This window comes from Gopherus flavomarginatus, chromosome 3 (assembly GCF_025201925.1).
Source record: "Gopherus flavomarginatus isolate rGopFla2 chromosome 3, rGopFla2.mat.asm, whole genome shotgun sequence".
NCBI lineage: Eukaryota > Metazoa > Chordata > Testudines > Testudinidae > Gopherus > Gopherus flavomarginatus.
This window is the reverse complement of record NC_066619.1, coordinates 1,097,272-1,118,360: the sequence shown is the minus strand read 5'-3', so window position 1 is coordinate 1,118,360 and position 21,089 is coordinate 1,097,272. Positions and strand designations below refer to the sequence as shown.

The 21,089-nt window shown below is 61.1% G+C and overlaps 1 protein-coding gene across 1 annotated transcript; it reads left to right on the top strand.

Annotated features, from left to right (window-relative positions):
• Positions 1–4,999: 4,999 nt before the first annotated feature.
• SPAG8 (sperm associated antigen 8) lies at positions 5,000–19,882 on the top strand. Its single transcript, XM_050943704.1, has 7 exons — positions 5,000–5,037; positions 10,737–11,046; positions 14,550–14,724; positions 15,577–15,622; positions 17,456–17,570; positions 17,968–18,030; positions 19,730–19,882. The coding sequence occupies exons 2-7, from the start codon at positions 10,801–10,803 to the stop codon at positions 19,850–19,852; spliced, it is 768 nt and encodes a 255-aa protein (XP_050799661.1). The 5' UTR covers positions 5,000–5,037; positions 10,737–10,800; the 3' UTR covers positions 19,853–19,882.
• The last annotated feature ends 1,207 nt before the right edge of the window (positions 19,883–21,089 follow it).

The following is a 21,089-nucleotide window of genomic DNA, read 5'->3' as shown; positions in this document are numbered from 1 at the left end:
TGCTTGCACAGCTCCAGCAGGTCACACTTGCGCCGCTTGGCATACATCTTCCTGCTGGCCACTCACAAGCCGGGGTGCTCGCCGCTCCCCACGGTTTCCAGGGGGACCCCTAGTGCACCAGCCCTTCTTGAGGTCACCACCTCTCTGCCAGGGTCGAGCTGCAGACTCCTCCGCCCCTGGGACCGCTCGCTGCAATCCCCCGGGGGACCCTGTTACTGCAAAGTCCTTCTCACTGGGCACACACTCCCAGGGGTTAACCACCCCTTCGTTTTACTGCTCCCCAGTCACTTACTGCAGGAAGCGTCGTCCACAGGGTGCAGTATATCCCACCGCTGCCACCAGTTGTCACAGAGTGTGGGGAGTCCAGTCCTGCACCCCTCTTTCTGGGACCCAGAGTGACTCTCAGCCAGCCAGTAAAACAGAAGGTTTATTGGACAACAGGAACACAGGTTACAGCAGAGCTTGTAGTCACAACCAGGACCCCTCAATCAAGTCCTTCTAGGGTTCAGGAAGCTTAGTCTCCAGCTTGGGAGTCCCTGAATTCCAAGCACCCAGTCCAAAACCGAAACTGAACTCACCCAACTCCCTCCAGCCGGCCCCTTCCTTTGTCCAGCTTCCCCCAGCAAAGGTGCTGACACCCCTCCCCCTGCCTAGCTCAGGTTACAGGCTGAGCCCCTGTCCCTCACCTAAAGTAATCCCCGACTCTCCCATCCCCCACACAGACAGTGCCTACTCCATCACACTGGGTCACACACAGACCAAGCAGGTGGGGGGAGTGGTGCAGGAGCCTGGTCTTACATTCAAGGTCAGCAGCACGGCTCCCCCCATAAGCCCATGGCACCTGCACAACCCAGAGGAGCCAAACGCAGCACCCCTGCTCGCCCCGTCCTGCAGAGCTGATCAGGCAGCCCGGGCAGGAGAGGAGACCTGGGGTTCAGCTCAAGCCTGAAATGATGTGGAGAGAGGCTGCTCCAGCCAGCAGAACTGCAGTGGAGAAGGCTCTCACACCCGCAGCAGGAGACTGGGTGGAAAGCCTAGGGGAGGGAGGAGGGGAGCAGAGAGCAAGGGCAGGCCAATGTATGTCCACGGACGGCTGTCCGCCTTGTGTAGTCGGATGCAATGCTCAGCTTGGCCGCTACTATCCACCCCAGAGGTGGCTGCATTTCAGTGCTGCTGTGTGGAGTTTGTGAAGCACCTGCTATGCATACAGGTGCACTGCACAGCACTGTGTGGGTTTGGCGCCTTTCTGACAACCGAAGAGGCCTGGCAGGATTTTTTGCTTTGTAGGTAGGTCCCATGTTCTATGTGGGTGACATGGTGGGGTGGGGTGAGGCAGGAACTCTCATAGACACTTTGCTTTTCTTCACACCTCTTTGGCCAGGCCTACACTGTAGACCTAGATTAGGGGTGTGCAGAGCTGTGAGAGATCCACCCCCCTGAGCCACACACGTACACAGACCAACCCCTCGTGTAGACAGCGCTGTGGCAATGGGAGAGCTTCTGCCAGCACCGCTACCACCTCTCGCAGAAATGGGTTAACTACGTGGCCGGGAGAAGCTCTCCAATCGGCTTCCAGCGTCTTCACTAAACTGCTGCAACTCTGTGTGCAGGCTGCAGCCCTGCCCCCAGATAGCAGGGAGCGCTCCGCACTGGGCTTGGCCGTCCTCCAGCCAAATAAGGTGGAGGAGGCTGGGTGGGCCCGAACTGCATAGGGGAAAACAAGGAGCTGAAAGCTTTCACCTTCCTGGCCTCCTTGGCCCAGCAGAAGGACACTAACGAACAAGTCCACAAGTCCCAAAGCACGAGCACCGCCCTGATTACCCTGGAAGGGGACCTTTGCGCCTGGCTTCCATCTTGTCCCCTGCTCTCACCTGCCGGACAGAGGCCCCAGCTCAGCTTTCTGGAAAGTTTGAGTGAAATCTTGAAAGATCCTGCTGGTGCTGGCTGGCTCTGCAGCTCTCCCTGCACTCAGCCGCTGGCCAGAGCTGCAGCAGATCACGCCAGCCTGTGTAAGCTGCTGACTGTTAAAAGGATCCCATTTGCTTTTGTGCACATGGCGTGCCTGGTTTTCCTTACTGGAGTGAGGGAGGCCGGGGACTCAGAGCAGGGCTATTAGCGCATGGCTGGACTAGAGGCGCAGCTGGAGACTTCAGGCAGCATAAGGGTGCCATTGGGTGCTGCACAGGCATGTGGCCTGAACAAGCACCTGTCCTGCAGCACTGCCTGTCGAGGCTAACACAAGAGGCAGGAGGTGGGTGTAGCGGGGACAATCCCACCACATCCCAGGGTTGCAGGTGCCCATCCCAGCACCTTACCCTTCCCTGGGCTAGATAAAGTAGATAAATTCATGGAGATTAAGTCCATGTGTCATAAACAGATAGTTAAGGGTTAATGCCTCTTTTACCTGTAAAGGGTTAAGAAGCTCAGTAAACCTGGCTGACACCTGCCCAGAGGACCAATAAGGGGACAAGATACTTTCATATCTCAGTGGAGGGAAGTCTTTGTTTGTGCTCTTTGTTTTGAGTGTTGTTCGCTCTGGGGACTAAGAGGGACCAGACGTCCATCCAGGCTCTCCAAATCTTTCTAAACCAGTCTCTCATGTTTCAGAATTGTAACAGCCAGGCAAGGCGGATTAGTTTTATTTTTGTTTTTTCAACTTGTAAATGTCCTTTTTTGCTGAGAGGATTTTACCTCTGTTTGCTGTAACTTTGAACCTAAGGCTAGAGGGGGTTCCTCTGGGCTATACGAATTTGATTACCCTGTAAAGTATTTTCCATCCTGATTTTACAGACATGATTTTTACCTTTCTTCTTTAATTAAAAGCTTTCTTTTTAAGAACCTGATTGATTTTCCTTGTTTAAGATCCAAGGAGATTGGATCTGGACTCACCAGGGATTGGTGGGGGAAAGGAGGGGGGGGTGGTTAATTTCTCCTTGTTTTAAGATCCTAGGGGTTTGGATCTGTGTTCACCAGGGAATTGGTGAAGCCTCTCAAGGCTGCCCAGGGAGGGGAAGATTTTCGGAGGGGACAAGAAGTGCTCCAGACACTGAAATTTCTGGATGGTGGCAGAGTTATGAGACCTAAGATAATAATTAAACTTAGAAGTGTCCATGCAGGTCCCCACATTTGTACCCTAAAGTTCAGAGTGGGGAAGGAACCTTGACACCATGAATGGCTATTAGCCATGATGGGTAAGTGTCACGGAGTCCCTGGGCGATGCTCTGGAACTGCTCCCCACAAAGCCAGGCAGGACTTTGGGGAGCCTCCTCTCCCTCAGAGCAGTCTCCAGGGCAAGAAGCTCACACGTCTTCACCTCCTGGGTCTCTCCTTGGAGCATTCAGCATCCTCTGCCCCTCTGGGCGCTTCCCACAGTGAGCCCCCCCCCCCCCCCCAGCGGGGTCCTGGGGAAGCCACCGGGTCCTGCCCCCCCACTTCGCAGTCAGATGTGACTCTCCACCAGCCAGTAACACAGAGGTTTATTTGATGACAGGAACAGGGTCTAAAACAGAGCTTGTAGGTACAGAGACCCAGACCCCTCGGCTGGGTCCATTCTGGGGCCCAGCAAGGCAGATCCCCATGTCTACCCTCACTCCTCATCTCCATCCAGCTCCAAAGTGAAACCTCCTCCAGCCGCTCCTTTCTGGGCTTTGTCTCTTTCCCAGGCCAGGTGGTCACCCGACCTTTTTGTTCTCCCACACCTTTAGCATCCGCTTGAAGGGGGGGAGGGGGGCGGAAGGGCCTGGTCATTAGTTGCCAGGGCATAGAGGGCCACCCAGAAACTGAGGCCCCCACACAGTATTCAGGGAAAACGTTAAGAACAGTCCCACTTTGTCACAGTTAGGAATAGCAAAGAATCCTGTGGCACCTTATAGACTAACAGACGTTTTGGAGCATGAGCTTTCGTGGGTGAATACCCACTTCCTCAGATGCATGTAATGGAAATATCCAGGGGCAGGTATATATATGTGTGCTAGCAAGCAAGCTAGAGATAACGAGGTCAGTTTAATCAGGGAGGATGAGGCCCTGTTCTAGATTAAACTGACCTCGTTATCTCTAGCTTGCTTGCTAGCACACATATATATACCTGCCCCTGGATATTTCCATTACATGCATCTGAGGAAGTGGGTATTCACCCACGAAAGCTCATGCTCCAAAACGTCTGTTAGTCTATAAGGTGCCACAGGATTCTTTGCTGCTTTTACAGATCCAGACTAACACGGCTACCCTCTGATACTTGACAGTTAGGAATGGTGTCCCTAGCCTCTGTTTGTCAGAGGGTGGAGATGGGTGGCAGAAGAGAGATCACTTGATCATTGCCTGTTAGGTTCACTCCCTCTGGGTCACCTGGCACTGGCCACTGTCGGTAGACAGATACTGGGCTGGCTGGACCTTTGGTCTGACCCAGTATGCCAGTTCTTGTGGGCTCTGCAAGTTGGGCAGGGACATTGTCACAACGCCATCAGTAGGGTTCAGAGTTAACGGGGTCGGAGTGGTAACCCCCCCCCAGGAGTATGACATGCCCCAACAGCCCCCACTTGGCCACGCCCCTTCCTGCTGAACCCGCTTACTGAGCCCGCCCATCAGCCCCGCCCACCCACGCTGCTCACAGACGCTCTTTGCGGCAGGGGGCGCGGCCCTGTGCAACCCAACGCCGGGGAGGAGGGGTCTCTGAAGCCCCGCCTCCGGGGCCCACGCGGGGGGAGGGGGCAGTGCTGGAGTTAGACCCTCGCCCTGCAGCCGCCCAATGGGAGGTGCTTCTTAGATGTGACAGGTTCCGTTCAGCCAATGGGCGAGTGGCGTTCCGTCGCTTGGGAGATAGGGCTTGTGGGGCCTGGAGCGCATGCGCCCCCCAAAGGCTCGCCCCACAGTGTTTACTGTCTCCATGGAGACAGCAAGGCTGACTGCGCAGGCGCAGAAGTGATTGGAAGGCCCGAGATGGAGCGAGAGCGGCCGCGCGAGGACGGGACCCCGCCGGGGTAAGGGGGCGGTGCCAGGGCAAGGGGGTCATGGGTGGGGTCAGAGTTCGAGGGGATCAAGGTAACGCGGGTGGGGGCTCGCGCTGGGCTGAGGGCACCGGGGAAGTGGGGGCAGGGCCCAGGGTGGCGGGAGGGTGGGGCGGGGCGCGCGGGGAACTGGGGGCGGGGCCTGGGGCGGGGAACAGGGCGCGTGGGGGCGGGGCCTGGTGCGGGGAACAGGGCGCGTGGGGGCGGGGCTTGGTGCGGGGAACAGGGCGCGTGGGGGCGGGGCCTGGTGCGGGGATCTGGGCGCGTGGGGGCGGGACCTGGTGCGGGGAACAGGGCGCGTGGGGGCGGGACCTGGGGCGGGGATCTGGGCGCGTGGGGGCGTGGCCTGATGTGGGGAACAGGGCGCGTGGGGGCGTGGCCTGGGGCGGGGAACAGGGCGCGTGGGGGCGGGGCTTGGTGCGGGGATCTGGGCGCGTGGGGGCGTGGCCTGGTGCGGGGAACAGGGTGCGTGGGGGCGGGGCCTGGTGCGGGGAACAGGGCGCGTGGGGGCGTGGCCTGGTGCGGGGAACAGGGCGCGTGGGGGCGTGGCCTGGTGTGGGGACTGGGCACATGCGGTGTGGGGCCTGGTGTGGGGCTCAGAGCACAAAAAGGGCCGGACATAGGGCATGTGTGGGATTTAGGGTCAGGGTGTCAGGAGTATCTGTAGATGGGGCATGAGCTGGCCTGGATCAAGCCTCAGGGGTCGGCCATCACAGCACAGCTTCAGCTTTCATTTAAAGAAGGAAAGTTTCTGGCTCTTGCAGCCATAAAGTAAAGCCTGAAACTGACCCCAGGTGAGCGATGCTGCCTGTGTCTGCAGAGAGCCTGAGCTAATCGCTCTGTGGCGGAAAGCTGGGGCTGGAGGAACCGATACAGCCCTGTCTGCCTGAGTCTGAGATGATTGCTGAGAGGGGGAAGTTCCCTAGGCATCTCAGTGGCGTGTTAGATGCCCTGCTAGCCCCACTGCAGCAGAGGAATCTGTATATAACAGCTGGGGAATAACACAGGGGGCATGGCTCCTATCAAAGCAGATATCTCAGAAGCTGGTTTGTGAATGCTGGGGGACCTTCTTGCTGCTACCCATGTCACAGACCCACAAGACTGTAACTGTGTCACCAGCTTTAGAACAGTCTCTAGGAGGAACCTGTCAGTGGGCCAGACTCCCGAGGGTCTCAGTCTTCCTCCAGCATAAGCCACACAGCTTCACCACCTCCTGAGACTGGACCTCTGGGCCTGCAGCCCCCCTGCTTCACCCTGTGAGCTCTGCCCAGCAAGTCCCACTGAGACAGACCCTGATGGAGAGTTGTCCACTCCGCAGGGATTAATGCACCTTCCCCAGTGTGAGGAAGTGGAACTGTTATTATTGTTTCCCCTAATACTGTGTGGGGGCCTCAGTTTTGGGCCGGCACTCTGTCGCCTGGCAACTAATGGCCTGGCCCTTCCCCCCTGCAAGGCGATGCTAAAGGTGTGGGAGAACAAAGAGGTCAGGTGACTCCTGGCCCGGGAAAGGGACTCGGCAGAGGAGGAGGGGCTGGAGGGGGTTGGTCAGTTTGGGAGCTGCCTGGGGACAGACGGGGGAGTCTGCCTTGCTGGGCCCCAGAATGGACCCGGCTGAGGGGTCCAGTTCTCTGTCCCAGGGTCTCGCCATCCCAGGCATGTCTCCCGCTTGACTCATAGACTTATAGACTCATAGACTCTAGGACTGGAAGGGACCTCGAGAGGTCATCGAGTCCAGTCCCCTGCCCTCATGGCAGGACCAAATACTGTGGGGCCTTTTGCTCCCACTGGGGGTCCCAGGGGCCTGAGCTCAGGAGACTCCACGCAGACATATAGGCCGGGGCCAGGAGTGGGAGCCTGTCCACCACCCCACCCATCTGGCTGACAGCGTCTATGGCCTTGGGACTCAGCAAAGGAGCTAGATACTGGGGCATTTCCGCAGGGTCCCCCTGGTTCAAATCACCCGCCTGTCTGAAGGCAGTACGGTGGGTATCTACATCCCCTCCCTCCTTAACCAGGGGCAGCAATTTAGTGTTGAGGTTCCCTGTGGAACTGGCAGCCCGGGGTCTATCCCCACTCACCCCTGGGCAGCCCCCTATGCCTCTCAGCTCCACCATCACCAGTCCATGCTGCTGCTGCTTCTCCTGCAGCTTTTCCTCGGGCTCTTGCTCTCTCTCATGGTCCTCTCGCTCTCTCAGGATCTGCTCCAATCCCATCTGTCTCCAATCACCTGATGGGGAACCCGATCGTGAAGACTCTCATCTGGTTGGGGACCAGACTCTCGGGGATGCCTGGCTACTGCTCCAGCTGCTCCAAGATCCTCTTGTAGCCCCATTTGGGTCAGGAATCTGCTCCTCAGAGTGGTCCTCCTCCTTCAACTGCACGATTAACTGGGCCTTGGTGAACCTCCCAATACGTAACCCTCTCTTTGTGCACAGGATCACAATGTCCTTAAGGGGATGGTGATAGGCCATCACTTCACCGTTCCCAAGTGGCTCTGGACTCACAGGCTTGTGTGCTCTTGGCTGCCCCATGGTTTCCAGGAAGAACCCCTGGTGTGCCAGCCCTTCTCATGATCACCACCTCTTTGCCAGGGTCGAGCTGCAGACTCCTCCGCCCCTGGGACTGCTCCTGCCATCCCCAGGGGAACCCTGCTACTGCAAAAGTCCTTCTCTCTCCCAGGGTCGAGCGGCAAGCTCCTCTGCCCCTGAGACTGCTCGCTGCAGTCCTCAGGGGGACCCCGTTACTTCAACAGTCCTTCTCGCTGGTCACACACTCCCAGAGGTTAACTGCCCCCTGAAGCCGTCCCTCTCTGAGCCTTCAGCACGCCTAGTCTTCATTATCTCCCCTTTGTTTTACTGCTCCCCTGTCACTTACTGCAAGCAGCGCCATTCACGGGGTGCAGTACATCCCACTGTTACCACCAATTGTCACGGAGTCCCCCGGCGATGCTTTGGAACAGCTCCCTACAAAGCCAGTCAGGACTCTGGGGAGCCTCCTCTCCCTTGGAGCAGACTGTCTGCAGGGCAAGAAGCTCACACGGCTTCACCTCCTGGGTCTGACCTTGGAGCATTCAGCATCTTCTGCCCCTCCATGCACTTCCCACAGCGAGCCTGCCCAAGTAGGGTCCTGGGGAAGCCAGAGGGTCCTGCACCCCCACTTTGCAGTCAGACGTGACTCTCAGCCAGCCAGTAAAACAGAGGTTTATTTGATGACAGGAACAGGGTCTAAAACAGAGCTTGTAGGTACAGAGAACCGGACCCCTCAGCCAGGTCCATTCTGGGGCCCAGCGAGGCAGATCCCCATGTCTACCCTCACTCCTCGTCCCCAGCCAGCCCCCAAACTGAAACCCCCTCCAATCTCTCCTTCTCTGCTGAGTTCCTTTCCCGGGTCAGGAGGTCACCTGACCTCTTTGTTCTCCCACACCTTTAGCATCCCCTGCAGGGGGGAAGGGCCCCAGCGATTAGTTGCCAGGCGATAGAGGGTCAGCCAGAAACTGAGGCCCCCCCACAGTATTAGGGAAAACATTAAGAACAGCCCCACTTCATCACACCCAGCATCTGCAGTGACACTCACCCAGCACTGCCAGAACAGTCGGGTCTGTCCGTCACCTGGACACAGCACAGGGAGCGCTTAGGGTAGCCCAGAGAACTGATGGTTGGAGCATCCTCCAGTCTGGCCAGCCCAGAGCCCAGCCACGCTGTAGGGAACTCCATGGGCAGTGGTGCAAGTAGAAATCATTTCTTGCAGGTACTGCACTCATGGGACCTCCCCACGTGACCCTCCATGCGACCCCTCCCTGCCCCAGCTCAGGCCCCCACCCGCTCTCCCCGTCCCCTCTGATTACCCCCCCTTTGTATATACAAACATCAACATGCTTAGCTACTCACTTCCCCCCTCATGTATTCAGTGTTTATGTGGAATATGGGAGTTGGATGAGGAGCCATTTCAGCATATGTCTGACTTATTAATAGACAAATTTTGAGTAGAACCGTACCCTAAACTAACTAACTATTGTACCTAACGTATTTCAATGGGGGATTTGACTTCCTTTACAGGAACAGACTCCTGAAACTCTTATCAGCCCACAAAATTGGTCCATAGGCATGCAGATAGTCTCATTGTCTTCAGTGGGGTTGATCAAATGATTAAGGGTTTACAGGATTAGGTTCCAAGTTTGTAAATTGTTTTGGACAAAACTGATGCCTGAGCTGTGAGATCAGAGGGAGCTTCATTCGAATAAAGATGGGCAGGCGTGTGATAACTCTTAGCTCCGTTGCTAAGATGAGGAACATATTGTCAGCAAAGTTCTTGGCAGATTCCTGAGGCAACTGGTTTAAGGCCGTCAGTGTCTGGCATTATAATCTTCACTTCTAGTTCTCTCACCCACAAAGCTGGAAAATGAGGCATTTGTTTTCGTTTTGCTGCTCCAGTTCCAGTTAGCAAAATGCATGTTAGACTAGTTTGGCTGCAAAGAAGAATTCTTTGTACACTGGGAACAACACCTGATTCCTGTCAGGCTGCAGAACTGGGCTGACATCAGAATCCAAACATCCTCTGGGCAGTGCAGGCAGAGGCATTCCTCTAATGATTTGGACTTGATGTGATGCAGTATGGAGGTCATGGATAATTCAGACCAATGGGGAGAAACAGAGTCAAAACCACTGTTTAAACACCTTTCATCCCCCCACTCTCCGCTCTTGAGGACTCCCGACCAACATAACAGCACAATACATATGCTAACAATCTTAAACAAAGCCTTTGTTTAAGGTTATTAGCATATGTATTGAGCTGTTAAAGCCAGTTCGAGAATGAATGCCCTCCCTAACAGCATTCTGCTCCTTTAAGGAGCAGAGTGCAGCCCAAGGGTGAGGGGGGACTAGCTCCAAGTCTTTCCGGTACCCAGTACTCGCTCAAATCTCTTGCCGGTACTGCGTACTGGAGGGTACTGCCCTACTTGCACTCCTGCCCTTGGGTCAAGCTCTGTCTGTCTCCCCATCTGATCTCGTAGGTCAGACTCCAGGTGAGAACCCGGCTCCTCCCAGCTGCCAGCTCTGATCCCCCACCTCCTTCTTCCCCAGTCCTTTGTTCTCCAGCTGGGGAATGGTGCTCAGCCTTCCTGCTGAGAGGTGGGAAATCCCAATCCCTCTGGGGCCTTGGTCACATGGAGTCAATGTCCGGGTGACGAGTTGCCATTGTTTTCTCAAATGCTGTACTGTGTGGGGACCAAGGCCCAGACAGCTTGGTGACACACACACCTGTGTCTCTTAGCCCACCCTAGAGCAAACAGCCCTTTCCCACTCACTTGGCAACAGTGCAGCACACAGAAGAAACTGAGGCACACAGGATTCTCAAAAATATTACAGAAAATTCCAATTTCTTCACACCCTACCTCTCCAGGAGGGAACAAGAAACCCTGGTGCTCCTGATGGGAGAGGGGCCCTGCTGCAGCTCCTGCCTCATTGTGGGGGAGAATGGGATCCCTGCTACCACCACTGGTCTGAGAATGGCAGGACCAGGTGGAGGGGGGGAGGGCCGTGCCATGAGGCAGGGCTCCATAGGTAGAGCCCCATGGACCTCTGCATCAAGGTGCACCTAGGCCCTGGTCTAGCTGGGTCTCTGGGTTGGGTCGAGGGTGAGACGGCATCTGATGTGGAGAGCAGATGTTGATTGTGAACCCATTGCAATGTGACCATAGTGTAAATGACAGCGCTTTCTCCTTCCTCCTACACACAGGTTAGCTCTTCCAGAGCAAGCCGTGCTGCATAGCCAGGGAGAGCTGCCAGGGAGCAATGGAGAGATGCCGCCCTGCCACAGAGAGCTATCGCCCTGCGTGGCAGAGATGCCTGGGGAAATGCCACCCAGCAAGATTGAGATGGAGCCCTGTCTGGTTGAGCTGCCACCCAGCCATGGAGAGCTGGGAAGCAGCCTTGGAGAGCTGCTGCCCTGCATGGTCGAGATGTCGCCCAGCAAGGCTGAGATACCTGAGAAGCAACCAGGGCTTGTATCCCGCGGGAAGTGCCTAGTCCATAACTGGCAGGAGGAGGTAATTTCCCCCATCTGTTTGCAGCAAAGTGGCAGCCTGCTGGTATTTACACAGCAGCACATACAATGCCACATTGATGCAAAGCACTGATGTCCCTACATCACTGCCCCGTGGCCACCAGCCTGGCATCACCCCACCCTGCCAATGGCCCAGCGAGGCCGCTGCCTCCACCCCCACCCCCACCCCGGCACTCTGCATCAGGGCCCAGCTAGCCTGGTACCCACCCCTCACTATACCAGAGCAGACCAATGCCTAGCATCTGCCTGAGTCTGTAGGCCCCTGCGGCTGCTGCTGCTCTGGCTTCCCTAATGAGCCTCTGGTCAGTTTCATGACAGCTTCGCCATCCTTGTGAGCAGTGGGGGTGCTATGGAGTCCTGGGGCAGTGACTTGTGCTGAATGGTGCCAGTGGCTGCACTGAAGCCATTCCTGGTGGGAGGTCACATGTATCAGACCCATCCCCCCGCCCCCCCAGGCAGAGTTTTGTATGATCCACCATCCTGCCTGCTACCCGGGGCCATAACCTCGCCTCATCTTCTACTCGGGCACTTCTGTAGGCCCTCACCCCCAGGCGAGGTCTGCATCCCGCTGAGTCTTTCTGCATCGTGTCTGGAAGACCCAGTCTTTCCTGTCCACCCACACAGTGAAAACTCTTCTCCGAGATCCCAGCGCCTCGCACCCCTCTCTGGCCTTGACAATGCAGCCCTGCCCCACTCGGCTGCATTCAGAATTCTGCTACCCAGGTCATTCTCCTCGCCCGTCACTTTCCCCACGTCACCCCTGCACTGGCTTCCCCGGCCAGCCTCAGCGGTTTGTCTGCACTTGGCCCACATGTCTGATCTCACCCGCCCTGACATCTTCTTCATTACTGAAATGTCAATGTCAGCACCCTCCCGGCCAGGGCTCTCGGTGCGCATACAGTCCCAACCCCGTACACTCAGCACCGGCCAGGATAGGGTTCCCTGCAGGGCTCCTAGCCTCCCAACAGCCAGGATAAAGAGCCACAGGGTGTGTGGGGATTGGGCCTTTCTGTTCAGAGGCTCAAAGGATCTGTCTCTTTTATGCTATGGCAACACTTGTCGCCAGGCTAGTCGTGGCTCAGTGAATTGAGTTCCAGGGTGGGAGAGTCCAGTACCCTGATGCCAGTTTCACATCATAAGTCCTAGACTCCAAGGCTGGAAGGGACCAGTGTGATCATGCAGTCCGACCCCGCGCACGGCACAGGGCCCTGGGACCGGTCCGACCCCCCCCGCGCACGGCACAGGGCCCTGGGACCGGTCCGACCCCCCGCGCACGCCACAGGGCCCTGGGACCGGTCCGACCCCCCGCGCACGCCACAGGGCCCTGGGACCGGTCCGACCCCCCGCGCACGCCACAGGGCCCTGGGACCGGTCCGACCCCCCGCGCACGCCACAGGGCCCTGGGACCGGTCCGACCCCCCCGCGCACGCCACAGGGCCCTGGGACCGGTCCGACCCCCCCGCGCACGCCACAGGGCCCTGGGACCGGTCCGACCCCCCCGCGCACGCCACAGGGCCCTGGGACCGGTCCGACCACCCCGCGCACGGCACAGGGCCCTGGGACCGGTCCGACCCCCCCGCGCACGCCACAGGGCCCTGGGACCGGTCCGACCCCCCCGCGCACGGCACAGGGCCCTGGGACCGGTCCGACCGCCCAGCACGGCACAGGGCCCTGGGACCGGTCCGACCCCCCGCGCACGGCACAGGGCCCTGGGACCGGTCCGACCCCCCCGCGCACGGCACAGGGCCCTGGGACCGGTCCGACCCCCCCGCACGGCACAGGGCCCTGGGACCGGTCCGACCCCCCCGCACGGCACAGGGCCCTGGGACCGGTCCGACCCCCCTGCACGTCACAGATCCTGGGACCAGTCTGACCCCCTGCACGACACAAGGTGTGATGAACTGGGAACATTCTTAATGTTCCCTCTGAATACTGTGGGGGGGCCTCAGTTCCTGGCCGACAGTCTGTCCCCTGGCAACTAATGGCCCAGCCCTTCCCCCCTGCAAGGGGATGCTAAAGGTGAGGGAGACAAAGAGGTCAGGTGACATCCTGGCCCGGGAAAGGAACTGAGCAGAGAGCAGGGGCTGGAGGGGATTTCAGTCTGGAGCTGGCTGGGGACGAGGAGTGAAATGCAGACGTGGGGGTCTGACTCACTGCCCCCAAGAATGGACCCGGCCGAGGGGTCCGGTTCGCTGTATCTACAAGCTCTGTTTTAGACCCTGTTCCTGTCACTGAATAAACCTCTGTTTTACTGGCTGGCTGAGAGTCACGTCTGACTGTGAAGTGGGGGTACAGGACCCTGTGGCCCCCCCAGGACCCAGCCTGGGTGGACTCACTGTGGGAAGCACATGGAGGGGCAGAGGATGCTGAATGCTCCAAGGAGAAACCCAGGAGGTGAAGCCGTGTGAGCTTCTTGCCCTGAACAAGTCTGCTCCAAGGGAGAGGAGGCTCCCCAAAGTCCTGCCTGGCTTTGTGGGGAGCAGTTCCAGAGCATCGCCCGGGGACTCCGTGACACAGGGCCTGGACCAGTCTGACCTGCTGTATAACAGTGGCTGGAGAACTTCCTTGGATGAATTCCTGTTGGAAGGAGAGCAGCTTTTATCTTGAGTTACAAGGGTCAGCAATGGAGCATCCCCAGGACTCTCAGGAAACGGCGAATTTTTCTCACTGCGAAGCACTTACACCTCAGCTCCTATCTGAATGTGTCTGGCTTCAACTCCCAGCTGCTGGATCCTGCTACACCTTCCTCTGCTAGACCAAAGAGCCGCGTGTAGATATTTGTTCCCCTTGTAGAGATGAGAAGACTGTGACAGAGGCACTCAGGGTGCTGGCCTAGGAGGCAGGGGGGTCCAAGGAAGGAAGAGGAACAGTTGGGGTGATCCCTGGTAGGGGAGCGAGGGAGGGGGTTGAGCTGGACAGTTTGGTGCCATCTGCACCTTTTCCCTGCCCCAGGCCCAAGGGCTGGTTTCCTTCTTCCCCTTTTGAGAGTCTCTGAGACGAGTCCTGACACACTGAGGCAGCCTTGCTTCTCTGGACCCTGCAGGAGAAAGTGCCCCCTTCTCAGGCCCTCTTCCAGCCTGTGGTCACTGAGCTGCTGCTCTCAGGGCTCGTGCTGGGCTCTGAGTGTTGGTGCGAGGCTGTATCCGTGCAGCACATCTCACTGTGCGGAGGGGTCTGTAAGGCTCCCCCCGCTGAGGGCACAGTCCTGGCATTAGCAGGCGTTGGCACAGCTGCACGTGTCTCGCAGCTCCTCGGGGACTGGGGGAGCAGACGAAGCTGGAGAAGGAGCTGGGCTTGGGGTGAGCTGCCCTCAGACCCATCCCCTTGGCAGGCTGCCTCGCTGCCGAGGAGTGGTGCATGCTGGGTGCTGCAGTCTCCACAGGCCACGCTGCCCGATAGCCATCCTCCTTTGGCGTGGAAGGCTGGGGCCGGGCCTGGCTGTGCCCTCCCCACCCTGGACTTGCTGTTGCTGCTGCTTGTTTCCAGAGAACCACAAACGAGCTGGATCGAGTGCCGAGTCCGGAGCTGGGCAGTGAAGGCTTCTTCTACCGGCACGGGCACCGCGGGCTGCTCACTCTTCAGCTCCTCTCGCAGCTGGCCGACAGCACCACCATGAAGGATTCCTATCGCAGGCCCCAGCGGACCGGGCTGCCTGTGAGAGGTGAGGCCTGGGGGTCTGGAGCAGCTCGGGTGGGGAGCACAGGGCTGTGGTTCCATGTGCTCCAATGTGAAAGTGGGGTGGGGTAGCACCCTGGGCCACTCGCCTGTCCCTGTGCTCTGGGGCCTGGCGCTGCCCCACTGGCTCCCCAGGGGTCTGCAGGCTCAGTCTCTGCTTGTGGGGATGGGCCTCATCACCAAACCCCGGCGGGACTAGCAGCGCTGGTCTGCGCCCCACCCCTGCCATGGCAGCCCCCATCCCTGTTCCACCTGGCTTGGGGAGAGTAACAGTATCAGGCAGTCTTAGCACTTTTCCTCCAGGCAGCACCCGAGCGTTTTGTAGCTGTGTATGCAGGGATCACTTACCCTGCCTCTGGGGTGGGGCATGCCAGCTGTTTAACAGCCCACAGCAACACAGCCATTTGGGACAGGAAAAGTAGACTTCAGTGCAGTTCAAGCTGTGCCCTGGTGTGTGAGGTGGCATGGCGCCCCGGCATCCCGGGGAGACTGGTAGGGAGTAGGGACTGGCCTGTGAGCCATGCTGCTGTAATGCTGTGTAACGGCCCCTGCCTCCCCGGCCACCTCATCCCTCACGTCTCAGGCTGGCAGATATGTGACCCTCTACGCCGCCCCTCCCGGGCTCGTGCTCATGGGCTCCCCCCAGAGGCAGCTCTCTCTGGGTCTCAGGCGCCTGGGCTGTATCGCTGCCCTTCCCTATGTAGCCATGGTGCTCCCTGCGCCCCGCGGGCTGCCCTTGTTTTCTCTTGGCCCCCCAGCCCACCCCATGCCACTGCCTGGGCAGGGGCTGTGAGTCCAGGAGCTGCAGCATAGAGCCGTGCCCCATCTCTCCCTGCAGGGCAGCGGGAGGCCATGCTGGAGTTAATGCTGTACCAGAAATACAGGTGAGTCCAGCAGGGAGGGTGGGAGGGCAGTGCGGGGTTGGCAGTGAGCAGGCTGGCTGCTGCAGTGGGAGATGGTGCTCCAGCCGGGTAGCTGAATCACTGTGGGCATTGCAGCTGTGGCAGACGTTCAGCCTGGCCACACGGGCTCTAGCCCACTCTACCGACCCTGGGGGCCATGTGTGGTCTCCGACTGAGTCTCCCACTGGTGCTGCAGTATTTCCATTAGGGTGACCAGACAGCAAGTGTGAAAAATCGGGACGGGGTGGGGGGGGTAATAGGAGCCTATATCAGAAAGACCCAAAAGTCGGGACTGCCCCTATCTGGTCACCTTAGTCTCCACTGCTGTTCTTAGCGTGCTGGCCAGAGTCCCGCTAGCGGAGTCCGTCCCCCCGGCGAGGAGGCGCGCGCTGAGCAGCCGGTGCTGGAGAAGAGCCTGTGGAAATGCTCCGATATGCTGCTTGGCTGCCCTGGCACTGCCAACATTCCTGGGCCTCCTGGCCCCACTGGGTGCTGCTTGCCCTGGATTCCTGCCTCCAGCCCTGGGTACAGGACCCCCGGTTTTCCACAGCTCCAGCACAATGTCACTTGGCTCTGCCAGCTCGTGGCTGTGGTTTCCCAGGCGTCCCGTGGGGCTAGGGCAGGGGGACATTCTGTGGGGGTCCTCATCTCTGAGGGGCTGGGGAGGGGTTGCAGCTGTTTCACATGCAGTTTTATCCTGCATAGCGAGAGCCCAGCCCAGCGCGACCCTTCCCGAGGCTGCCCTGGCCCAGTCGGGTGCCCAGCCTGGAGGGGGTGTGACACACTTGGCTGGCTCATGCCCTGCCAGGTGAGCGCTCCGTGGGGCCCAGACTCCGGCAGTGCCGGGTGCCTGTCTGGACTGTAGCCCCCCTGCGGGGTGGCTGGCGGGCTCACTGCTGCGAAGGGCCTGGGACCAGTGCGGCTGGTTCCTGGTTCAGCCCAACCCACGCCGACCCCAGCAGAGGCGAGTGCGGCTCAGACTCAGGTGGAGGAACTCCTTTTTCCTCGCCTGCACCCTGTGCTGAGCCGCTGGGCTGCCTCATGCTCCAGGCCTGGGGGTTTCCTGTTGCTTTTCCTTCGTGATAGCGTCTGGGGCCCATGTGTTGGCTGCTCCCCCAGCCCGTGATAAGGGAAGCATTGTTGTGAGCCTGGGAAACGAGGCAGCAGGAGAGATTAGGAGCCTTTCCAAGGCGTCTGGGGGGCAGCGCTCCCTCCCAGGCGCAGTGTGAGCAGGTGGGGCTGGGAGCAGCCGCTCCACTGGCCCGGCCCGGGGACCCATTCTAGCACATGTCCAGTGGGGAGGGAAACGCCTGGGTGGCCATGGGCCTGGCAGCTGGAGGCCAAGGAGCCACTGTCTCTAGGCCTGGTGGGGTGTCCCAGCTGGCCCATGGAGCCCCAAAGATGGACTGTTCTGGGGGCGGCCAGCGGCTTTGGGTGTCTGACTAATGGGAGCCCTGAGGGCACGGCCCAGCCAGGGCCTGCGTGATGCTGCGGGGCACTGGCTTGCCGGGACAGAAGATGTGGGCTTTGCTCCCAGGCTCTGGCCAGCCCCGAAGAGGCTGCAGCCCAGCCTGATATGCACCATTCTGCTGCTTTCCTACCCAGCGCCCTGCAGCCAGCGCCCATGTGGGCACCAGGGCACAGCCAAGCCCTGCCCTGAGTATATTAACACTCGCCCAGCGCCACCCTTGTGAGGGGGCGGGGCTCTTCAGACTCCTCCCATGCTGTGTGGTGGCAGAACCTTCCCATAGGGCCCCTGGTAGGTGCCTGGGGTGCTGCGCCCCCATCCCTCAGTAACCCCGCGTCTCTCTGCAGGAGGGAGACCCTGACGGAGCTTTCCCCTCTGGCCGGGCCCATGGAGTCGCTCTCCACCAGCCACCGGGACTACTGCCAGGAGGGCTTCCAGGCTGCACTGCTGCCCCCCACCAGGGCTCTGCACCGCTTCAGCGCTCAGCCTGCAGGGGCAGAGGTGGGGCACAGGGCGGGCGGGCTAGTGACTGATCCATGGGAGGAGGGGCCAAGCGGGGAGGAGCTGGATGGGCACATGGCCAGGGCATGGACCTGCCACCTGCACTCTCCCAGCTGGGGTAATGCGCAGCCTTTCAGCCCCTGCTGTTCCTGGCGCTCGGCATCACAGCCAGCACTGACGGGGGCTGAGCTGCAGCCTCACGTGCTGCCCACTCTAGTGCCCGCCTCGGGGTCCTCAGGCAGGGCAAGCTGAGCGCCCATCCCAGGAGCTCGGGAAGCCTGGGGGGGGGTGCAGCTCCCTGCACAGCCAACGGGCACTCCCTGCTGACGGGCACGCTCTGCGTTTGTGCTTCTCTCAGCCCCACGACTATCGCCTGGAGCAGCCCCACACCTTCTGGCTGGAGAGCGCCCGCCAGCTGCCTGTAAGTACCCCCAGTCCATGCCAGCCGGGCTGCCTGCGAGCAGCGGGCGACTTTCCCAGCCGCTCAGCCGTACCCACCTGCCTCCCGTGCACAGCTGCTAGCAGGGCTGGGCCTGACCCAACACACTGGCAGCCACCCCCGCGGGCAGGGGAGTGGAGTGACTCCTGCTGCTCTCCTCAGCACACCTCTGCCCCGTCCTCCAGCTGGGGCCTGCCACATCCGCCACATCCCCCAGCTGGAACCCTGCCGCCTCTGCCCCGTCCCCCAGCCGGGGCCCTGCCTCGTCCACCCCGTCCCCCAGCCGGGGCCCTGCCGCCTCTGCCCTGTCCCCCAGCCTGGGGGCCCTGCTGCGTCCGCCACATCCCCCAGCCGGGGCCCTGCCATGTCCACCCCGTCCCCCAGCCGGGGCCTGCCACATCCACCACATCCCCCAGCTTGGGCCCTGCCGCCTCTGGCTCGTCCCCCAGCTGGGGCCTGCCACATCCCCCAGCTGGGACCCTGCTGCCTCTGCCCCATCCCCCAGCTGCGACCCTGCCGCCTCTGCCCCGTCCCCCAGCTGGGGCCTGCCCCATCCCCCAGCTGTGTCCCTGCCGCCTCTGCCCCATCCCCCAGCTGGGACCCTGCCGCCTCTGCCCCGTCCCCCAGCTCGGGCCTGCCCCATCCCCCAGCTGTGTCCCTGCCGCCTCTGCCCCATCCCCCAGCTGGGACCCTGCCGCCTCTGCCCCGTCCCCCAGCTCGGGCCTGCCCCATCCCCCCGCTGTGTCCCTGCCGCCTCTGCCCCATCCCCCAGCTGGGACCCTGCCGCCTCTGCCCCGTCCCCCAGCCGGGGCCCTGCCTCGTCCACCCCGTCCCCCAGCCGGGGCCCTGCTGCCTCTGCCCTGTCCCCCAGCCTGGGGGCCCTGCTGCGTCCGCCACATCCCCCAGCCGGGGCCCTGCCACATCCACCACATCCCCCAGCTTGGGCCCTGCCGCCTCTGCCCCATCCCCCAGCTGTGTCCCTGCCGCCTCTGCCCCATCCCCCAGCTGGGACCCTGCCGCCTCTGCCCTGTCCCCCAGCTGGGGCCTACCACATCCCCCAGCTGGGACCCTGCCGCCTCTGCCCCGTCCCCCAGCTGGGGCCTGCCCCATCCCCCAGCTGGGACCCTGCCGCCTCTGCCCCATCCCCCAGCTGGGACCCTGCCGCCTCTGCCCCGTCCCCCAGCTCGGGCCTGCCCCATCCCCCAGCTGTGTCCCTGCCGCCTCTGCCCCATCCCCCAGCTGGGACCCTGCCGCCTCTGCCCCGTCCCCCAGCTCGGGCCTGCCCCATCCCCCAGCTGTGTCCCTGCCGCCTCTGCCCCATCCCCCAGCTGGGGCCCTGCCACGTCCACCCCCTCCCCCAGCCGGGGCCCTGCCGCCTCTGCCCTGTCCCCCAGCCGGGGCCCTGCCACGTTCGCCCTGTCCCCCAGCTGAGGCTCTGCCCCATCCTCCAGCCAGGGCCCTGCCATGTCCGCCCCGTCCCCCAGCCGGGGCCTGCCACATCCACCACATCCCCCAGCTGGGACCCTGCCGCCTCTGCCTTGTCCCCCAGCCGGGGCCCTGCCACCTCTGCCCCGTCCCCCAGCCAGGGGCCCTGCTGCCTCTGCCCCATCCCACAACTGAGGCCCCCTCTGGAAGCCCTGCTCTGTTCACCTGGGACGCTGTCCAATTCCTCTTCTTTCAGGGCGTCTCCAACATCCGTACCAGCGACACCCCCTTTCGGAGGAACGCAACCTTCACCACCCCGATCAGCGACTACCTGGACCAGCCCTTGCCCTACGCCCCAGAGAACTACCCCAAACTTTAGGCCTCGCAGGGCAATAAAGAGTGGACGGGACCGGCTGGCTGGTGTGACGCTGGGGGCTCCGCGCTGGGCTGGAGGGCTGCTGCGTGTGCTGCAGGAGGTGGCTGTTAGTGCCCCGTACAGGCTTGGGGTACTCGGGCACAGACTTGGGCCCCCGCCAGCCCTGCCCCCTCCCCAGTGCATTTTGGGGGGGGGGGGCTTGAGGTGCTGTGCTGAGCCAGGGCCGACAGCATCCCTGGCTGCCTCGCTTGAAGGGGGGCCTGTTAGCCCGGCGTGCCCAGTGAGTCCAGCTGCAGCAGGCCAGGGAGCCTGGCTGAGCGGGAGCTTGGTCGGGGGACATTGTGCCAGGCAAAGGGCTCCTGTCCCCGTCATGTCCCAAGCGCCCCCTCCCTGCTGGAGTCTCATGCAGCTGTTGGGGCAGTAGCAGGCAGTTCCACCGGGCGAGGCTGGCTGCCCACTGGGGCAGGCATGGCCCAGCCCTGGCCCTGGTGCTACTGGGGATGGCGGAGGCAGCAGCTGCTGCCATCAGGCGGTGGGGTGGCAGGTTTGCTGATTTCCTTGCAGCTCTGGGGTTGGTGCAGGCGGCTGCAGCACAGGGTGGGATACCAGAGCCGCCAGCTAAGCCCTGCCTCCCATGGGCACACACTCGTGAGCCTGCACTGGGTTCTTCTGGCATCATGGAACAGGGGAGCCCACCCCTGCCGGGCCCCCATGGGACGGACCAGATCTGCCAGCTGGGGCATCCTGCCCACCCCTGCGGCTCAGCCTGCTCAGTCCTGCCTCCTGCTGGTGAGGCCAGAAGCTGAACAGGCCCCACGGGGCCGGACCCTGCTCCCCACGACACCAGTGCAACCCCAGTGACGGCATGAGCAGAGCCCTGGCCCTGACCCCCCCACCCTCCCGCCTTGAAAGGGGGAGCAGCCCCAGTCCTGGTCATGGCCCACTGCTCCCCCTCACGCTCTCTGGGAACAGGGGTGATCTCATTCTCACCAGCCCCGCTGCGGGCTCCCGGCAAAGGTGCCTTCCCGGAAGGGGCTGGCTGAGCAGGAAAGTGCTCCAGTCACAGGCCAAAGCAAACCCAGCGGGGGCAGCGAGCCGTTCCCTGGCTGTGCTCCAGGAGATGCAGTGACCCAGGAGCCAGGCGGGGCCTGCGGCTGCTGCAGGGCCTTGCTGCCAGGGCTGGGCATGGCAGTGCCAGGACATCACTGCACACAGGGCCACCTCCCATGACACGGGCACA